Here is a 17,892-nt window from a genome sequence, read left to right as displayed (position 1 = left end):
TAAGATAAGAAGATTCAACCTTGGTCTGGGAAGATGTGATGGTTAATTTTATGTCAATTTGGCTAAGCATGGTAACCAGATATTTGGTTAAACATTATTCTAGACATTTCTGTGAAAATAATTTTTAAATGAGATTAACATTTACATTAGGAGAATCTGAGTAAGGCATACTACCCTCCATAATGTGATAGGCCTCATCCAATCAGCTGAGGGTTTTACTAGAAAAGTAACCTCTTCAAAGATGGAGTTCTACCAGGAGACTACTTTCAGAGTCAAACCACAGCAACAACTCTTTCCTAGGACTCCAGTCAGTCAGCCTACCATGAAGATTTTGGACTTTTAGCCTCCACAATTGTGTGAACCAATTCCTTAAAATAAATCTTTCTCTTCTCTCTCTCACACACACACACATACACACACACACAATTGTTTTTGTTTCTCTGTAGAACACTAACACAGAGGAGTAGAAGACAGAAAACACAAGTTCAGGTCCCAACTCTGGTACTTACTACCCAGGTGATATTGAGTTTCCTTGGAATGACTATTTTTAGTTATAAAATGAATGGGTTAAAAAAAATCAACAACTACCCAATGTTTATGATTCCATCTCCACACACCACGACTCAACTATTGTTTGCAAATAAATATGAACTGAAAATGTACATAAAAATAATTTTAGATAAGCTCTTCATTTATTAATTTTAAAACTAGTATTATGATACCAACTAAGTACAAATTAATAAATGTTGTTCTGATAGTTAAAATCCAGAGTACTTTTTTCCATGGTAGAAAACACGGGAAAGAATCCTAAGGTAACACTGAATTCATCAGACAGATGGCATTTATTTGGCAGACTGTCAATAAAAATTAACTTCTTCCATTAAAGGAAATAATATACTTACACATTTTCAGCTTTTAAAATAAATTACCTCATTTCATAATGAAATGTTTTATTTCACAAGGCAGTACTACTTTTTTAAAATATGTAAAATATGATATCTTCCAAATTATTACAAATGTCATTCAGCCACAAAACAATATACTGAAATTAGGATTTATAATGTTAAAAGAGAAATTTCTTTGCTCAGAAAGAAATGAAATCAATAACTTTCATGATTTATTTTAAGTAGGTAATTACAGCAGTTCCTCAATGTTGTTTTATTCAGCATCGTTTGTTTTAACATGATGTGCCAAAGGAACTTAACTGTTTCTATCAATTAGCCCATGGTAAAATTGGTTTCATTATGTCACAAAATCTATCAATGATGTTAAAATTGTACATAATTTGTAATTCTATCAAATATTTTATAAATCTTAAAATTTATACTATAACTAGGATCAAATATCAACATTTTAGTTATATAAAAGAATTCTTAAACCATATTAAATAAAGATTATTGTGTCCAAAAACCTGATGAAAAGAAATATTCAAATTTTCAAAACTATACCTAGAAAGCACGTAGAAAATTTTGAAAAAAATAATAAAAGCAAACTCTAACCTGGCTATTTCTCCTCAACTACTGGTTTGGGCAGCAGGGGCCTATGGGGAAGGGTGGAAGCATTGCTTCAGAGAAAATTCTTCATAATAATTTCTCAACTAGCTAAACTGCAACTAAATTAAGGAAAACATATAAAAGTAAATGAGAGTTTAAAATCATACACAGAAAAGCTACAAAAACTAGAAATTAGATCAGAATGCGATTGTTTTAAATGAGAAAACATCAACATTAAACTTTTCATCCATTCAAACTGGAAGAATGCTGAAACTAAAACATTATAACCAGGATACAGCTGTGGAAACTGACATGTTTTAGTGCGTTTGTTTGGGGGATGAAGTAGGAATTCTGATGAGATGCATCATCAAATCACTTTAAATCTGTTTAAATAATTTATTTGAAAATCTATTTTTAAAATAATTCTTAAAATTGTGATTAAAAGTTCTTACTAAAAACCTGAATTAGAAAACACTGTTATTTGAAATAAGGTGTGAGTTAGCTATACTTTAAGAGATGTTCCAAATACCTGGAATTATTCATCTGTAGGCTGTTTTTTAAAAAATTCACAGTATTTTCTAGTTAAAAGTGACCTTAGAATTCAATTATTTTTTAATCACACCCAATGCAAGAATCACATTAATTGTATGACCAATCATTATCCAAACAACATAAATATTTTCAATGATTAGGAATAAAGAAATCTATTCCAATGTCAATTAGATTACCAGAAATCTTCCTTCATGTTGAAGTTAAATCTATAGCCCTGTAATAACTTCCACCTACTGATTTTAGTTCTACATTCTAAGACTATACCATGCAAGTATACTCTTTTTTCACATGAAAGTCTTTTTAACTATATCCCTTACAAGTCTTTTCTTTTAGGCTAAACATTTCTATTTCCCTTGACTCTTTTTCATATAACAAGTTTTCAATAACTCTCACTGCTTTGATTACTCTTCTCTGGATATATCTCAGTTTGCTAATGACCTTTCAAAAATATGGCATCCAAAACTAAACATAGATGTGATCTGAGTATTTGACGCAAATAATTATTCTCTCTCTTTTTAAAAATTCTTTAGTTTTAGTAATGACAATGGAAGTTTATAATCCTTCTTTAAAATACATAATAATGCCCCAATTAATACGCTGTCATAAATATTACTTGAGATAAAACTTGGCATTTTTTCTTAATTCTCCATATGCTATGTGTAAACTTAAATTAAAACAACTGGGTGTGCCACACAGATTGTGTCAGTTATTTCTGGATCCTAAACTTAAATTTCCATTTAAGTTTTTCACATCTATGTCTCTATATGAATATGGAGACTTGATGAACTGTTACTTTATACTTTTAAGGGTCTTTTACCGTAAAAGATATGTTTCACTGCCTTGCTAAAGAGATTTATATGTCTACATATAAATTTAGACAATCCTTAGTTTTGATATGAAGAATAAATGTTTAACTCATACATTTTTTCCATTCTTCAAATTTTTCCTAATTAAGGCAATACTTAGGAAAGAAGATAGTTTGGTATTTTAAACTACTTCTGGGCACACACTGAATTTCTAGTACTTAAGACAGAGGATACTCTACCGCACTGCTATTTAACAAAAGTCACATATACATTTTCATAAATGTAACATTTAGTCTACTCAGGAAAAAACAGTTAACTTGAATTAATTAGTAGTTCAGGAAATCATCTAAATCTCTATAATAAATGAAAATCAACTTTTCGCAAATAAGCATTTCTAAAAAAATCAATTGAAGATACAGACTTGAAATAGTCCAGACAGTTCATCTAACTTGTATCATATCTTTTTTTAAAAAATTCTACTGTCTAATGCTTTTGTCATATTTTAAAATAGGATAGATAAATTAGAGCGACATCAGAAGCATGGCAGAGAGAGGGATCTCACTGGATCTCCCCCTTTAAATTAAAAATAAGCTGAACATCTAAAAGTCAACAAATAACAGCTAACCTGCATACAAGCATGTCTTAGTGAGTGATCTGTGCATAAGAACTTCAAAAGGTTGGAACTGTGAAAGGCTTGGGGGTAGATTAGGAGGAACAAAGAGGCTGCCACACACAGCCAGAGCTCCCTGCAGGAGGAGGGGAAGGGAAGAAATTGAGGCTGGTTCCCCCAAAAGCCCTGTCTGAGGGATCAGTGAGCTCCACGCAGCGGAGCCAGGGATCAGAGCAAAAGGTGCAGAGGGGCAACAGCTGCATCTTAGCAGCCGCAGCTGCAAAGCAGGAGGCTGACACAGGGCCTAGTAGCAACGTCCACCTACCAACCCAGAGCATGCCCTCCCTCCACCCCATATCTTCCCAGATCCAGAACCATGGAGCCCCAGGAGAATTTGCACAACTGGTACTGTAACAAAAACCAAGGCTGGTACCACAGACATGGGCTAGGACCAAGGGTAGCTGGTTGCAGTTTGAATGTTCAGTAAATCAGCCAGAGAGATAAAAAGCATTAGTAGCCTCAAAGCAGAGATCCAAGAGAGGTGGATACCAGCTACTGGAAATCAAAAGAAAAACACCTTCTTAGCAACAAGCTAAAGAAAGGCCTCTATATAATAAATCTTCTTTCTGGAAAAAAGCAGAGTATACTCCTGTTATGCCCAGGCAGAGAAATAGTCCAACAGACACTATGGACAACCAAGGTGACAAGGCAGCTCAGAAAGAGAAAAATCTTCAGAAAATGAGCTCGAAGACATATAAATATGTAATTTAAATGACAGAGATTCCAGGACTGTACTAATGAGAAAACTCAAGGAGATAAAAGACATCTGATCGATAATTCCAAGAGCTTGGAACCAAAACAGACCAACAAAATGAGTTTTCTGGCAGAGTCTGAAACCCTGAAAAGGAACCAAATAGAACTTCTAAAGACAAAGAATATATTAAAAGAGATGAAGAATAAAATAGCAAGCTTAGGAAATGGAGCTGACCAGATGGAGGAAAGAATCAGTGATATCAAAGACAGAAATCTAGAAATGACTCAGAAGGAAGAAAAGAGAGACCTGAGAATGAAAAAAAAAAAGGGCTATTCAAGAACTATCTGACACTATCAGGAAAAGCAACATAAAAATAATGGGTATACCAGAAGGAGAAGAAGAGGAGAAGGGAACAGAGAACATATTCAAGTAGTTGATGAGAATTTCCCAATTCTAAGGAATGAGCTGGATATTCGAATCCAAGAAGTTACAACATCCAATTATTTCAACCTAAAAGGCCTTCTCCAAGACACATTATACCAAAATTGTCAAAAATTAATGATAAAGAAAGAATTTTCAAAGCAGCTAGGAAAAGAAGAGAGTAACCTATAAAGGAAAATCCATTACACTATCTTCGGACTTCTCAAAACAAACTTTACAAGCAAGAAAGGAGTGGAACCAAATATTCACACTATTAACTGAAGAGAATTACCAGCCAAGAATAATATATTCAGCAAAGCTTTCCTTTAGATATGGAGAAATAAAGACCTTTACAGACATACAAAAGTTGAGGAAATTTTCCCCTACAAGGCCTGCATTACAAGAAATATTGAAAGGGGTCAGCCCATCTGAAACAAAATGACAAAAAAAAAATACAATTATGAGTAAGACAACTAGTAGATAGACAATGCATGATATTACAAATCTTATTAATAACAGGGTATTATAAGCTTAAATATTAAGAAGATAAATGTGATTGCAAGTTAGAAATGAATGTTCAGCATACATTGGGACAATCTGAGATAACAATAACAGAAAATAAGAGGGAGCAAAGATCCAAATTCGCAAAGAGGAATGGAGATAAGGCACATGCAGAAGAAAATGGACAACTGTATATATATAACTATCCTTTAAATAATGGTAACCACACACCAAAAATTCAGAACTGAAGTATATAACATAAAACAGGAAGGACCAGAGGGAAAATCCATAAAACCCTACCAAAAGAAAAAAACAGAGAAACACGAGGACAAAAAAAGCAATGGACACACTGAGCTACCAGAAAGCGAAAGATAAAATGGCTACAGGAAAACCTCGTATTTCAATAATCATCCTAAATGTAAATGGACTGAATTCAGCAATAGAAATGCACATAGTAGCAGATTGGGTTGAAAAACAAAATCTGACCTTCAAGAGACACACCTCAGTTCCAAAGAAAAATATACACACAAAGTGAAAGGGTAGAAAATGACAACCCAAGCAAATGGCATTCAGAAAAAAGTGGATGTAGCTGTACTTTTATCGGACGAAATAGTCTTCGAGATAAAAAAGGTAAAGGGAGATACTGAGGGACACTTCATAATGAGAAAGGGAACCATATATCACAAAGACAACACTTATTAATATCTATGCTCCCAATCAGGGAGCCCCAAAATATATAAAGCAGTTACTAACAGACTTAAAAGGAGAAACTGACCAAAACACTACCACAGTAAGGAACCTAAATACCCCACTGTCAGATATGGACAGATCGTCCAAACAGAAAATCAATAAGGAAATAACGTCTTTAAATGACACAATAGACCGATTGGACATAATTGACATTTACAGAGCCTTTCATCCCAAAACAGCTGCTATACATTTTTCTGTAGTGTACATGGAGCATTCTCAAAGATTGACTGCATGCTGGGACACAAAACTAGCCTCAGCAAATATAAGAGAACTGAAATCACACCAACCCTATTCTCTGATCATAAGGCTTTGAAGTTGGAAATCAACTGTAAAAAGAAAGCGGGATGAACCACAAATACGTGGACATTAAACAACATGCTACTGAAGAATAACTGGGTCATAGAAGAAATAAAAAGATCAAAAGATAAATAGAAAGAAATGAAAAAGAAAGAACAACATATCGAAACTTTTGGGACACAGAAAAAGCAGTAATAAGAGTAAAGTTCATATCATTACAGGCCTATCTCAAAAAACGAGAAAAAGAACAAATGAAACCCTAAATCATCAGAAAGAAGGAAATAATCAAAATTAGAGCAGAATTAAATAAAATTGAAAACAAAAAGACAATAGAAAAAATAAATGCAACAAAGAGCTGGTTCTTTGAGAAGGTTAATCAAATTGACAAACCCCTGGTTAGAGTCACCAAACAAAAAAGAGAAAGGACACAAACAAAATCAAGAATGAAGGAGACAAAGTTATGACAGATACTGCAGAAATACAAAGGGTCATACAAGAACATTATGAAAAATTGTTTGACACCAAATTTAATAACCTAGAAGATATGGACAAGTTCTTAGAAATATACAAACCTCCTAGACTTAATCATGAAGAATTGGGAAATCTAAATAGACCTTTGAGCAGTATGGAAATTGAAATAATCATCAAAAACCTACCAAAAAGTAAAAGTTCAGAATCTGTGATTCTACTAAACATTCAAAGAAGATTTAATACCTATTCTCCTCAAACTCTCAAAAAATCGAAGAGGAGGCAATACTTCTCAACTCATTTTATGAGGCCAATATTACCCTGATACCAAAACCTGGTAAAGATAACACAAAAAAAGAAAACTACAGACCAATATCTCTCATGAACACAGATGCAAAAATCCTAAATAAGATACCAGCGAACTGAATACAGCAACATATTAAAAAGATTATATACCACAATCACTAAATGTAGAAAAACTATTTTAGTATTTTGTTTTCGTTCATCTTAATGTTTCCTTTTATGCACTGCCCTAAGAATTTTCCAAGAAAGAATAAAACTAAAAAAATAAAACATCTTAATGAATTATTCTCTTTATTAGTCTTACTGTTAATCTTCATCACTGTCAAAATCAAAACAGATACTATTTATGAGCATATATAATGTAACTTAAATACTAGGAGCTTTAAATACATTACCTACTAACTTCCAAGTCCATACATTTAAATATCTACTAGACACCCCCTACTTGGAAGTCCCAAAGACATTTAAAACTCAACACGTCCTGAAAAGAACTTTCTATCTCCCTTACAAACATATTCCATTATTCTTAAACTTGGTGAATGGTAGGTACCATCATCCATTTAGTCATCAAGAAACCTGAGAGCTATAATATTAGTTGTAATAACAACTACTTGGGAATAGCTACTATGTGCCAAGAATTATGCTAGGTATATTATCTATATTAAATCTAATCCTCCAAAAACTTGAAAAAAAATAGGTATTATTCTGTGAAATCTTACAGTAAAGAATCCTGTTTAATTTTAGTTAATTCAGGCTCTCTCCAATTATTTGAGCACTGACACTTTTTTAACCATAACTTTTGGGAAACTAATCAATGGTACAAGTTGTATCAGACTTTGTAAAGCTTTTTTAAAACTCATCAACAAACTACTATATTACCTCATTCTTTTTGCAAAACTCATATCTGTAAATTACTGTATAAAGATGGTAGTTGAAAGGAGTATAATATGTGTTTAAAGTTGTATTGTCTATATTTAATTAAAATTTTACTTTCTCACTGCCTGATTCCTTGGCATAATTCCAATTTCTTTCAGATCTATTATTTATGAGAATTTACCTGTTAGAATAACATGCTTAAACAGTAGGAGAAATAAAGGATGTTATCAATACTTCATGGTTTTCTATGTGAGTAGATGAATAGAGTAATATTAAGTTACTATTTCTATGAGGTAGCAAACAACATATATTAATTCAGCACCAACCAGGCACTAAGCCTAAATAGGATGAGAAATACACTAATTTACAAAATATGATCCCTTCTCTATAAAGGCTTTCAATCTAGTTAGGACTAAATGAATAGTAAAATGCCAACAAAAAAGACTGAGAGTACTTTCAAAGAACATTAGAAATATCAAAAGTAGGAATGTGATTTATTGCAAATGGCATGATAAAATTATATGTAGCTAATGAAAACTCATAAGAGATGGGAGATGATTCTTGGAAAATGTAATGTAAAATATATCAGGTAGAAATATTTCAAAAGAAATAATAGAAATCTGCTTTAGCTGTCTTTTACATATAACTGTATTATTAATTTTCACAAAACATTTCTTTTAAAAAAGAGTCACAGAATACAAGTTATTTCAGTAACACAGAAAACTCAGTATTCTGCAAAAAATACAAAGAATTGTTTCTAGTTTCTAAAACTCACACCCCTATCAGCCACAATTAGGTATGCTAACATAAGTATATTGTACTACCATATATTGGATCTGCAAAAACTAAAATGTTACGGGTACATGGAAACAAGATAAATCAAGCAAGCTCAACACTGTTCTTAAAAAATGATTATCCATAATATCGTGAAAAACCCACAGAAAGTATCTATGCCAAAGAAAACAGAAATTCCATACAAAACCAATAAATGGATATTCCAGCATCTTAGGAAAAAAGATATTCCAGCATCCTTTTTCCATACCTTAGAAAAAAAAATTGGCAGTAGAGGTACTCACGTAAGAATTTATTTTTGGATATCTAGCCAGATTGTAATGCCATATTCAAAATGAAAAATAAATATCTAGTCATAGAAAAACATCAGATCATTAAGATATATTAAAAAGCATGAGATCAAAAGATATATTTGTTTGCAACTGTTATTATACTCAGTACTTGTACTATTAACTCTTAATTTTCATTTATTATGCTAATTGCTACTGCTAAATCCACAAACTAAATATAAGTATAGTCCTCCTGTTCACTTTCTGAATGTCTTAGAACACCTGCTATTGCAGTAGGAAAGGTTTAAATAGACATTTGTAAATTCTGGCTTAAAAATAAAAAAGTATAGTGCATATGTTAATGACACCTGGAAGATCCATCATTATTATTCAAAGATAATCACAGTTTCCTTTCTAATTAAATACAAAGTCTAAATTTATATCACATAACACATTACAAACAAGTTCCTTTTTTCTAATTATGGGAGAAGCCATGAGAATTATTCTACTAAACAATTTCAAAATCATCAAAAGTTTAACAAAATATACATATTAAAAATAAATGTGACAGGAAACTGCCATAAAGAGATCATACAGAAATTATTTTAGAAATTTTACTTTTTCTGTGAGAAAAGCATTCCTCTCTTAAATTTCAAATACTGTGGAAAAACTGAATAATACAAAAAATACCGCCACCGAGATTCAACCTTTGAGAGCATTTTGCCATACTCTCCTACCTCTTACCCCACTTCCTCCCCGCCTCATGGTTTTCTTCCCCTCTATCTAGCTAGCTAGCTACCTACCTGTGTACCTAACTTATTTGTTTCCAATAAAGCCTCCTATAATCAAATACATTAATAGTTCTAAAGAAAAACAATAACACTAAGTCAGGTAAAGACTATAAATATTCATATATAAATTCAGTTCAAGTTTTACCACCACATAGACTTAGATAGATCAGGTTTTCTCCCAAATGAGATTTTTTTTAATGTTTTGGTTTTCAAAGTTTTGGATTTAAAAAAATGTGAATAAAGGATGATGGTCTATAGTATAATCCTATGTTACAGAGAAGGAAACTGAAGCGCAGAAAGATTAAATAATTTATTTGAGACTAAAACAAATAACCCAGTAAGTAAAAACAGGCAGTCCAGAGCCCATGCGTTTCACCACTGCTCTAGGAAGCCTCCAATCCAACAGAAAATCCTTGTGACTTTCTTTTTCTTTATCTTGAATCTGAACTCTTATCCCCAATTCTACTGCTATCCCCCTAATCTGAGCCACCATCACTGGGTTTACTGCAATAGCCTGCTAAACAGGCTACCTGATTCTTCTACCCATTTAACTAACAGTAATGTTCTGTAATGTTCAGCCAATGTTCTTTATAATAGCCTACAAGAAACTACAGGTCTTGTACATTCTTATTTATCTTACATCTATGACCTCATCTACTACTCTTCCCCTCTCTCACTCCACTCCAGCCACACTGGTCTCTATGCTATTCCTGGTCTCCAGGCATGTTTCCACTTAGGGCTCTGGCACTGACTATTCTCCTGCCTACCACATGTCTCCCCTTGTATCCACATGACTAGCCTTCTCACTCCTCCCAGATGATCTTCCAATAAGGCCTACATTATTGCTATTTAAAATTGTAACTGCCCCCCCACCCCCACCCTGCTAAAGCAACTGACACTCTGGATCCCCTTTTCCCTGCTCTAATCTTTTATTCTCCATAACACTTAGTACCTTCAAACACGCTAGACAACCTACTTATTCTTATTTCCCTGTCCATCTCTTCTGCTTAGATTTATACGTATATCAATGTATCTCAAGCCCTTAGAAAATCATCTAGTACGTAGTAAGTGCTCAAAAATAATGGCTATCGAGATTTCTGTGTCAACTTCAACTCAAAAATGCTTTTTTTGAGATAAGCTCTTCCACATTTCTTATGGTTGTAAGCATTTCTCAGTATCTAATAGAAAAGTTAGAATTTCAATAAATATGCTTAAATATTTTATATTTTAAAACAGCCAAGTTTTAAAATAGCTGGTTTATGCAATTATATTTTTATTAAGATTCTTTCCTTATGTATATTTTATAGAAATAGAGAGATGTTAAGTATCACTCAGAGAAAACAATAAGATAAAAAAGTTTATACAGCATGATTCCTTCTATAAGGAACACAGTATGAATTTATGTGTATCGGAATTTTGGTATGATGATATAAGGTATTTTTAAAATATTTCATCCTTCTGTATATTTGCATTTTCTCATTTTTCAGTAATAAATATCTATTATTTCTATGATTAAAAAATATACTCTATTACCCCAAAAATATTCATCACAATACATTTACCAGCTAAATTCTAACTCTTGTTCTCCTAACTCTTCTTTTCTTTATACAAAGGGTAATGTGACACAAGTATGCTAAATATTACCACTACATCCATCTATCTATGTGAAATCCACATATTCAATCTAACTTCCAGATACTACCTCTGAAATACTCCTTTCAATGACAGTACTTCTAATAGGCTTTTATATTTGTGGTATAATCTTATAAACATTTCTTTTTATCTTTAAAATCAGAACTTTACGTAGCACAAATATATTCAACTTGAACTTTTGCTGTTGCTGGTGTTAAAAGTATTAATATTTATTTCAATTGTTCCTTGCTTCAAAAATATTTAAAGTAATATAATGAATAAAGTAAAGCTACAGATTCAGAAAAATTGTATTCTATTTTTATTCATCTTTCAAGGTGACTACTATTTCACTTAAGGGAAATCAACAAAAGAGCTACTTTAAAGCCAACTCTGAATTTAAAAAATAATATTCTATTTTCAGAAAAATTTGGAATCTTCAATTTGTAAAACATATACATAATAGGGGTAATTAACATCTCAAAGATAAGTTTAATTATGATAAATTATTCTTTCCAAATAAAAAACAAATTCACTGATTATCTATAAAAAGAAATCTAAATTGGTTTTAAATATTTTCTCATGATCTTAAATCAAGAAAGAAAATATTTTTTAATGTTATATATGTTTATAGTCCATGTTCTTTTAAATAAAGTTTGATTTAGATTTTCCAAAATTCAATTCAATATTTTTCTAATTATTGCAAAAACTTTATAAAAAATAAAGACATGACAAGTTATATTTAAAATAAAAGTTCACATACCTTGGCTTCCGAAATATTAAACTATATTGCTGGCAAGCCAGACCCACAGTGGGGGTATAAACAATAGGCATGAACTTCTCAATGTCAAACATTAGCACTCTATAAAAGAGCTTTTCATTTCTATCTTGAAGATCCATTAAGAGAAGATACCTGTGGAAATTTGACATAATGAGGTCTATAGTCCAACAAAGTCATGAAATGGCTGCTTAGAAATCAAATTAAACATTTTTCAACAAAGTATGAAGTATTTTTTAGGTCACATAGGAAACACTTGATCAAAAAAGACTTTAGAAATGTTCTTAAACACCACAAAGAATGAAAAACCATAAACTAGTGTCATTCAAACATTAAAATCATTGCTGAAATAGCAGTTTTATTTAATATGTGAAAGACTTTATTCCTGTTTAAAAATGAAAGACAGATAAAAATATCACTATAGCTTAAGCATTAACTTAGTAAGTAAATACAAAGACTTCATTTTTTAACTTGCAGTGCTAAATAACCAAGGGAAATAACAAAACAGAAAATAAGGAATGTAACATCAACTTTAAAAATTACTAAGGTAGACACATTCAAGAGACTTTTATTATTGTTTGTATCAAATGGTCTTTTTCTTTCTAGAGGCATTTTTGACCCAGAGTTATCTTTCTACAATTAACCTTATGATGTTACTTACAACCTTCAACGGGTTATAGAATAAAACTCAAACTGCTTGGTACAACTTAAAAAAAATCTTTCAAATTGTATTTAACAATCTTACAAGCCTTTTTGGACTGATTCTCATTGTCTGGAATAGCTGAAAATGCATAGGACTTGGTGCCAGAGATACGGAATTTTAATGCCCGGCAAATGGATGGTTTTACCAACCCAAAACATTAACATTTGGGAAGAAGGTGCTGACTTTTAGACACGCTAAAACTGATTCGATGTCTGTTATCATTTTTAATCCAATGATCAATTCTCATACCTCACCTTATTTTACTTATCAGAACATTTTACACAAGTGGTATTCCCTAGAGCTCGACAGTTGACTCTAGGCCATCATATTCTCTTGGTTTTCCTTCTATCTCATTGGTTTTCCATTTCTTTACTGTTTTTTCTTCTTCTATGAAAGCTCTCTAAAACTCATGTCTAATATATTAGGAAATTATGTTGGCTTTACCTTCAACATATATTCAAAATCTAAACACCTGCATCACTACTACCCCAGATCTGCATTGCCATCATCTCTTGCTTGGATTATTTTAATAGTCTCCTAAATACTCTTCCAGCATATTCTGTCCTCACCATTGCAGCCAGTCCTATTGAAATATAGCTCGGATCATGTTGATTTTCTGTTCAAAACTTTGAATGGCTTCCCTTTTCATTCAGAATAACAACAAAAGACCTTTATTGGCCTTCGAAGCCGTACATAATCTGTCCTCTATTACCTCACTAACTTCCTCTTCCAACCTACCATTCTTCCCCTCATTCTGCTCCAGACACAGGTCTCCCTGCTGATCCTTGAACATACCAGCTAAAGAACATCGTTCTCCAGAATTTTTCATGGGTAACAATCTCACTTCCTTTGATTACCTGCTCATAAGTCACCTTCTCCATGAAGTCTGTCCTGATCACCCAATTTAACAATGCAAACTGGCCATACCAACCTCCAGCATTCCCATTCCCCCTTACCCTACTCTACATTTTCGTTTTTTTCATTAATACTTATCATTTTCTAGCATATTAAATAATTTACTTATTATTTTGCTATTTATTATTTTTTCATAATATTTAAAAATAATTTACCTAGGTTCAGTGAGGGCAGAGATCATTGTCTATAATCCCAATATCTAAAAGAGCATGACACTGAGTTGATGCTCAATATATTTTGAAGAACAGTTTATGGGAAAAATATGAAAGTCACCAGCTCTTAGGAGGTAGTCGATAAAATAGTCCAGGAAAAGAATATAAAGTAAAAATGTAAGAAGCTGAAGGAAGGACTTAAGGAACAAATGAAGAGATTGTGAAAGAGTTTATAAATGAGTCAGCCTCTTTCCCCAGCTGCCCCTGTCATCACCCATGCGCTCATGAAAAAAAGTGTCCATGGCAGAGATGTAGGTTATCCATGGACTCAACAACATGGACTTCCACTCGCCAAGGCTGACCTGGCTATAGATACTGCCGAGTACCCAATCTGCCAGAGACTAACACTGAGTGCCCGATACGGCACCATTTCACAGGTACTTGGTGGAAAGTTGATTACATTGGACTGCTTCCATCATGGAAGGGGCAGTGTTGTTCTTATTGGAATTGACACTTACTCTGGATATAGAATTGCCTTCCCTGCACACAATGCTTTAGCCAAAATTACCACTGTGGACTTACAGAATGCCTTATCCCCATTATGATATTCCACAAAGCATTGCTTCTGATCAAAGAACTCACTACATAGCAAATTAAGTGTGGCATTGGGTCATATTTATGGAATTCACTAGTCTTACCATGTTTCCCCACCATCCTGAAGCAGCTGACTTGATAAATGGTGAAATGGCCTTCTAAAGATTCAGTTATAACACCAGCTAGATGGTAATACCTTACAAAGCTGGGTCAAGGTTCTCCAAGGGGCTATGAATGCTCTGAATCAGTGTCCGATATGGTGCTATTTCTTCTATACCCGAGATTCACAAGTCCAGGAACTAAGGGGTGAAAATGAAAGTGGCACCACTCACTTTTATTCCTAGTGACCTAATAGCAAAATTTCTGCTTCCTGTCCCCATGACCTTATGCTCTGCTGGCCTAAAAGTCTTAGTTCCAAAGTAAGGAATTTTTCTACGAGGCAATGATTCCACTGAATTGGAAGTTAAGACTGCCACTAACCACTATGGGCACCACATGGCTCTGAATCAACAAGCAAAGAAGGAAATTACTGTGCTGGCTGGGGTGATTGACCCTGCCTACGAAGGGGAATTCAGATTGCTACTCTATTATTATTATTGTTATAAATTCTCTTCAACATCCCAGGAAAAAGGAACTCTACTAGACTGCTTTTGGACTCGAACTGCAAGTCTTCCCTTGGTCTTCAGCCTGCCAGTCTACCTACAGATTTAGGCTGCTCCCCAGTCATGTAAGCCAATTCCTTGAAATAAATTTATATATCTCTATCCAACAAGATGTGATATATATGTGTGTGTAAGTGTGTGTAGGGGGGGTGGGTGGATGGATGGATGGATGGATGGATGGATAGATAGATAGATAGATAGATAGATAGATAGATAGATAGATAGATAATAAGTAGGTAGGTAGGAAGGCAGGTGGGTAGGTAGGTAGATAAGATAGATGATAGATAGGTAGGTAGGTAGGTAGGTAGATAAGATAGATTAGATAGATAGATAGATAGATAGATAGATAGATAGATAGAGATAGATAGATAGATAGATAGATAGATAGATATACACGCACACACATTCCATTGGTTCTGTTTCTCTGGAGAACCCTGACGAATATGAATACTTACTACCTATTGGGTTAGCTACTTCTTCTAACCTTCACAACAGTATTTTCAAATAACTGTTATTCTCTTCAACCCACAATGAAAACTCTGAGGTTTAGAGAGAACTCCAGCGCCTTAATAAGAAAGGGCAGAGTCAACGGCAGAGGGCAAGACATATACAGTAGACCTGACATTGGTTGTAGTGGTTTGCTCAAGGACCCACTGCTAGTGAGATACAGCCAGGATTTCAACCTAAGGAACAATGTTACCTCTATCTTTGTATAAACATGGAAGTGGAATTCTAAACAAAGTAAGTGACCTAAATTAGAATCAAGTCTAGAAGTTGAAAAATGCAGTTTTACCTACAATGTACTTACAGTCTGGCTAAAAGCTACTTTAACATGTTTTGCTCTGTCTAGAATGGCATATCCTGATAACTTACCTTTATAAGAGCAATTTTATCACAAAGAAAAGTAGTCTCTGAGGATATGGTTTAGAAAAGAAAACTTTATTTTATTTAATGTTCCTACAGGGGGTACATTTTTTAAAAAACATCATTGTATTTAATGGCAAATTGTCAGAGTTGGCTACTCTTTCCAAATCACTAAACATTTTAACTTTCCCATCTAATAAAAAGTAAGCTATAACTGCCTTAGAAAAACATAAAAAAGAATGTGTTACCTGTCGAAGTCAGAGTTCAGACGCTCAAAATTTTTGATTATTCTAAGGACCTGGATATCTTGACCGATGAAGCAAGGTGGCAATAATCCATGAATATTCAATTGCTGTCTCTCTTTCAGGGTAAAAGCCAAGTCCTATGGAGAGAAAAAAAAAAACACACAATCATTTGAGGGGAAAAAAGACAAAAAAGCATTTATTTACACAAATAAAATCCAACAAATATATGGAATTAAGAATCAGAAGATCTGGCATTATGTTAAACATGGCACTTGGCTGTGAGTAGGTCAGGTAATCTCTTAATACCTCAGTTTCTCCAACTTTAAATATTAGAATACTATATTTTCAGATCTGTAACACTCATATTGCTAAGATGAAATTAGGTAATAGATAGGAGAAAAATATTTGAAGGCATGCCAATGAAATATATAAATATCATATCATCAAATATAAAAGTTAATAGAAGTTATGATGAGATTTTAAAATTATAAATGTGAGTAGGTCACCTACGACCTGCTGTGCTTCTCCCTATAAAATAGGTTAGGAAATGCCTTATACATGATTGAAGCACCTGTTCCAACACTCCTTTCCCAAGTTATCTACTACATTTATTCTTATACACTTCTAATCATGCAAAACTTCTCACTACTGCCTGAACATACCACACCCTTTTATTCTTCCATGACACCATGGTCAAGAATGTCTTTTCTGCTTCTCTGCCCTTCAAGCCTTACCTCAAATGCTCTCTCTTCTCTAAAGCCTTCCCAGACCCACCCAGTATGTCCATTAGGCCTCATTATTACACCTATATTATTTGTTTACATGAACATTGACTATATAAAACAAAAATAAAGAAACTATGATGCTTGAAAACAAAATAAATAAATAAATAGAACTGATGGGTTGGTGCACAAATCCAGAATGGACCTAAGAGTCTTGCAAGGATATAATAAAAGGGGTAGTAATAGCAAAGAAACCCCAGTAGTCATTAATCTGGGAGATTGGACTAAGCAGTCCCCCTAGAGAAAGGTCTCCCCCTCCCCCTAGAGATACTGAAGCCCAAGAGGCCTCTCTGACTAGATCGTGACTGCTATGCATATGGGTCTGGCAAAAATGTACCAACATGATGATGGTCAGGTTCACTCATTGTGACTGCCGCTGATGTTTCTTAGACAACCCGGATGGGTAGGAATGTATTCACTAACTTTACTTTGGGTGTTTCTACAGCCATACTCCTCTGCCACTGAAACTGTCTTATGGTGGCAAGATAGTGAGTGACTCCTAGATAGTGAGTTTTGGGGAAGTTTATTACTCGGAATAGGACAGATAATTTGGTTAACAGACTCTGATATATTAAGAAATGAACATGTTCAACCTCAGGAAGTAGGTGAAAGAGGTCAATGGATTAACTACTCTCTATTTCTTCTACTTCAGTATATAGATAGGCCCATTAATTCATGTCCCTGATAAAAAGCCTTATGTTTAATTAGATTTCTGAGTCAGAAGGGTAGACTGAAGAAAGTCAAATAGATTTGTCCACTGAATGACCTCTGGTGGTGCTAAGTTGCCTACAAGAACTAGCTGGGACCAGTGGCTCCAGAACCTCCAGTGAAAGAAGCTGTGCACAATCTTGACTTCTCAAAAGGTCTCCAAGTGCTATCAGCATGG

At 33.6% G+C, this 17,892-nt stretch overlaps 1 protein-coding gene across 1 annotated transcript in view; it reads right to left on the bottom strand.

Annotated features, from left to right (window-relative positions):
* The window catches only part of ME1 (malic enzyme 1), a 147,493-nt gene that overhangs the window by 108,218 nt on the left and 21,383 nt on the right, over window positions 1-17,892 (bottom strand). Inside the window, exons 2-3 of the mRNA XM_006926350.3 lie at window positions 16,228-16,361; window positions 12,075-12,224 (exon numbers count right to left, since the gene is read on the bottom strand). Of these exons, the coding sequence (XP_006926412.1) occupies window positions 12,075-12,224; window positions 16,228-16,361 (284 nt within the window). The remainder of the gene's footprint in view (window positions 1-12,074; window positions 12,225-16,227; window positions 16,362-17,892) is intronic.

Source organism: Pteropus alecto, unplaced genomic scaffold (assembly GCF_000325575.1).
Source record: "Pteropus alecto unplaced genomic scaffold, ASM32557v1 scaffold7, whole genome shotgun sequence".
NCBI classification, from domain to species: domain Eukaryota; kingdom Metazoa; phylum Chordata; class Mammalia; order Chiroptera; family Pteropodidae; genus Pteropus; species Pteropus alecto.
The sequence above is the reverse complement of the archived record's forward strand: the minus strand, read 5'-3'. Positions and strand labels throughout refer to the sequence as shown.